The sequence below is a fragment of the Lutjanus erythropterus genome, chromosome 22, assembly GCF_056507025.1.
Source record: "Lutjanus erythropterus isolate fLutEry1 chromosome 22, fLutEry1.hap2, whole genome shotgun sequence".
In the NCBI taxonomy this organism is placed as follows: domain Eukaryota; kingdom Metazoa; phylum Chordata; class Actinopteri; order Lutjaniformes; family Lutjanidae; genus Lutjanus; species Lutjanus erythropterus.
The window spans coordinates 29,665,365-29,669,873 of record NC_139338.1 but is presented as its reverse complement, the minus strand read 5'-3'; the positions used below and the strand labels follow the sequence as shown (position 1 = coordinate 29,669,873).

General features: G+C 44.7%; 1 protein-coding gene across 1 annotated transcript in view; it reads left to right on the top strand.

The window, feature by feature from the left end:
* The window catches only part of irf5 (interferon regulatory factor 5), a 7,339-nt gene extending 5,493 nt beyond the window's left edge, over positions 1 to 1,846 (top strand). Inside the window, exons 6-8 of the mRNA XM_084710844.1 lie at positions 149 to 538; positions 616 to 734; positions 1,634 to 1,846. Coding sequence (XP_084566970.1) covers positions 149 to 538; positions 616 to 734; positions 1,634 to 1,822 — 698 coding nt within the window. The 3' untranslated portion in view covers positions 1,823 to 1,846. The remainder of the gene's footprint in view (positions 1 to 148; positions 539 to 615; positions 735 to 1,633) is intronic.
* Positions 1,847 to 4,509: the final 2,663 nt, after the last annotated feature.

Sequence of the window (4,509 nt, the reverse complement as noted above, 5' to 3'; positions counted from 1 at the left end):
TACATGAATAGTTTTTCTACCACAGCCGTAGTTTCTGCTGTTGCTCTGAAACAGTGTTTGGTTCTGTCTTTAAGAGGTTTTTAAATGGCCCCGTCTCTGTTGCCATAGTAATAGATAAAGTAACTGTCTCCTCTTTCTGTTTCTATAGTAACAGATCTTGACCTGAAGTTCCAGTACCGGGGCCGGACGGTGGGTTCTTTAGTGGTCAGCAACCCTCAGGGCTGCAGGTTGTACTCTGGACACCTGGAGCCAACCCCGGAGCAGGTGGACCTGTTCGGACCTGTGACCTTGCAGCAGGTGTTGTTCCCAGGGACTGCTGAGATCCAGAACCAGAAGCAGCGGTTCTACACGGAGGCCCTGCTGGACGTGATGGACCGCGGGCTGATCCTGGAGATCTGGGAGCAGGACATCTACGCTGTCCGCCTCTGTCAGTGTAAGGTATTCTGGTCTGGACCAGGTGTGTCTGAACAGGGACCACCCAAACCCCTGGAGAGAGAGAAGAAGATTAAGGTGTTCAGCCTCAACGACTTCCTGCAAGGTGACCAATCCGAGTTCAGCTTAGAGTTTCCACAGGTGTAAGAGCTAACCTAACCTGAACCCTGACCCTGTTCACAGGCCTGATCCTGTTCCAGAAGGGGGAGGCACAGAATCCACCACCCTTTGAGATCTTCTTCTGTTTTGGGGAGGACTGGCCTGACAAGAAACCCAAAGAGAAGAAACTTATCATGGTCCAGGTGTGTATGCAGTCCAGAGCCCCTTTTCCACACGTGCTGCTTGGTTTTACTTGGTTTGACTCGGACGGACTCGGTTAGAGTCCACATCAGTCCAGCATGGTACAGATTTACATCTGCATGACAACAGGGCTACCTGCCTGAAGGTGTCGTCTGTAACGGATCATCTCAGCTGGAATCGAACAGCTGTAAAACACTAGATCTGGACTTAAGTTTCCTATCAACTCTTCACCATAAAAGTCCCCCATTATATTATTTCACTCCTTTAGAATTTGGATAAAACTGTATTTTGGGGGGATTTAGTTTTTTCTCTCTTGTAATGAGCCAAACTCCTGGTGATTACATTTTTTATTAAACATAGAAATCAACGCTGTCAGATGGAAAATCTGAGCGGTTGACTTCACAGTGAAGCAGAAGAAGATGTGAGGCCATGTTTTGTTTTCATAACTAAAAACTACAACGTGCCTCCCTGACGCCCTCAAACAGAACAGAAGCATGCTAACAGAAGCATGCTAACAGAAGCATGCTAACAGAAACATGCTAACTGAAGCATGCTAACAGAAGCATGCTAACAGAAACATGCTAACTGAAGCATGCTAACAGAAGCATGCTAACAGAAACATGCTAACAGAAGCATGCTAACAGAAGCATGCTAACAGAAGCATGCTAACAGAAACATGCTAACAGAAGCATGCTAACAGAAACATGCTAACAGAAGCATGCTAACAGAAACATGCTAACAGAAGCATGCTAACAGAAGCATGCTAACAGAAACACGGCAGCAACCAATGTAACTAAGTGATAATAGTATCCTGTCCAGTTTTAACCCAGTTCTGGTTCTTGTTAGCCAGTTAATATATCTGGTTATGGTTTAGTTCTAAACTGTCGTCTCGTCTTTTAAGGTGGTCCCTGTGGTGGCTCGGATCCTGACAGAGATGTTCTCTGGAGAACTCAGCTGGTCCACAGACAGCATCCGTCTGCAGATCTCAAATCCTGATGTAAAAGACCAGACGGTGGAGCAGTTCAAGGAGCTTCAGAGACTCCTGCAGAGCCAGCACATCCAGGGGCCCTGGACCCCCAACATCCCCTGAACACAGAGGCCCTGGACCCCCAACATCCCCTGAACACAGAGGCCCTGGACCCCCAACATCCCCTGAACACAGGAGCCCTGGACCCCCAACATCCCCTGAACACAGGAGCCCTGGACCCCCAACAACTCTGACAGGCTGTTCTGTTCATCATCATCAGGTCCAGGTCCTTTACTGGACCTGCAGTCCTCAAGAGACCTGGTTCTATAGGTTGGAACAAAATCCAAAACAAAAACAAAAATCACCAGAACAAACTTCAGAAGAGCTGAGTGTGACTCCAGATCATCAGACTGTGTGTGTGTGTGTGTGTGTGTGTGCGTGTGTGTGCGTGTGTGTGTGTGTGTGTGTGCGTGCGTGCGTGTGTGCGTGTGCGTGTGTGCGCGTGCGTGTGCGCGCGTGCGTGCGTGCGTGTGCGCGTGCGCGCGCGTGTGTGTGTGTGTGTGTGTGTGTGTGTGTGTGTGTGTGTGTGTGTGTGTGTGTGTGTGTAATACACTGTAAAAAATGGCGGTCAGAATAAATTTGATGCTTCAGCAGTGAGTTACCAGTAATCAATACAGTGTCTTCATGTTATGTGTGAATGTGTTCTAACAGCCTACGGAACAGGCCTCCGTGTGATTGGTCAGACTTTCCCTGCTTCTTGGATTAAGAGTGTATTCAGGATTTCAATAAACACCGCTGCAGTATTCTTTCACAGTTCACCTGTTGTTTTTCCATCACATGGGATGATAAATCAAGAGTACCACATACCAGGGCTGGATTACACAAAACCATGAAGTTTAGTTTTACATTTTAAACTAAGGATACCTTAGGACGATTTTATGAAACGTACTTTTTCCTGAAGATTCCATTCACATATTTATCAGGTGAAAACCTGACAGCCTTCATGCAACGTTCTTAAATTATCCATTTTGCCTGAATACTTTCCTCAGCTGAGAGGCGAGTCCAGGAGTGATGAGTGTTTCAACTACAGCTTTCACAGCAGTTACTGTCATAACGCGGCACATGGCCACTCCAGTTACTATGGTAACAGTAATGCATTCTTCAGTTGTTAGCTAGCTTAGCTGAAACACTAAGTGAGCCTGTGTTTGCAAACTTCATCAGAACAGACACAGAAACAAAAGGAAAAAGATGAGAATGGTGTTCTTAAAGAACCCTGAAACAGAAGAACATAAAGTAAATTTAACCAGCAGCAGAATCAAGAACACACAAGAAGAAGAGTCGAAAAATAACTGACAAAATCATTGTGAGAAATCTGCTGTTGAAGTCATGAAAGCAGATCAAACCAACAAGAACTGGTTAGTTTCAACAGGACTAATGTAAATGTATGAGGCAGAGTTGTGGTAGCCTTTGGCTAGCTAGTTAGAAAATGACTAGTCCTTATGACAAAGTCACATCTCAGTGTCCAGTAGGTTTCCTTATGTTGAAAATGTGTCTGTCTCCTCTTCACTCTAAATTCAGACCTCGTCTTTTATTCACCACTGAGTTCACGTTAAAAAGACTGAAGACCTTCTAGCACCTCGGAGGAGCTCCAGATAAAACCACTGACATGATCCAGAAGGTGAAAACCTCTTTCTTCAGTTTCCAAACAGGACTACATTCATCCAACGAACTGTGACGACTGACTCAGTCATTTGTTTAGCAGAAACTTGAAAATTGATTTGGTCTGTACGAGTCTTTTTTTGGTCTGACCATCAGTTTAAAATACAGACATCTAAAGACATGTTGGACTGCAGTACAGACAGCTGTCTCTTTACTGACACAACTATAAACTACATGATTAACTGAGAAAATAATCGGTCGATTAATAATGAAAATAATCAGTAGATGCAGCTCTACAAAAAATGTAAATGAAAAATGAACATTAACGTATTTCCATGTTTAACACTATATTTTAAGGCCTGGTTTCGAATCGTCTCTCCTGTTCCTGTCTTCATGTTTAAGTTCTCTGCTGCTCTGAAAATCATCCACATGTTTATGAGTTTTCATCTTTTAACCTGATGATTGATCCAAACAGACGAATGCTGAAGGATCAGAACAGAGCAGGATTCAGAGCAGTCTGGACTCTCAGCTGGTTCAGGTCTCAGTATCAGGTGACAGCAAACAAAACAAACCAGTCTGACCAGAAATCCCAGCAGATGGGGTCTCTCTCTACCAGGGGAGTATAAACACAAAAGATGACATCACACTGCCCAGAAGGCAGCAGTGAAAACAGCTGAAGTGTCCATGCTCACATCTGATTGGTTCAAGACTTCCTGAGTGTAGACTACAGTGTTCATGGTTGTATTTAGTGTCAGTCGGTGAACAACCAATGATTAACTCCTGTTTTAAGAATCAGCTCATGTTCCTCAGATCAGTCGTCGTTTGTCTGAATATTTATTTTCCTCAGTCGAGACAAGACTCAACGTGTCACCGACATTTCAAAGGTTAATGATTAATTCTGTCTTCTTCATCTGATGGATTAAACTTGAACGGACTCATTGCTGCCCTCTGTGGCAAATCAGGAGCAACTACAGCTGCCAAGGTTTTCATGGACTCCAGTCGGCCAGCAGGAGGCTAACTGGCTAACGTTCCCGCCTCCTGGAGACAGTTTGCTTTGATTAATATTTCCCTGATTACCTTTCACACCTGGTAATAAGCAGCAGTCGACCACGAGGTTCCACTGATCAGACATCTCAAACACGGCCATTTAA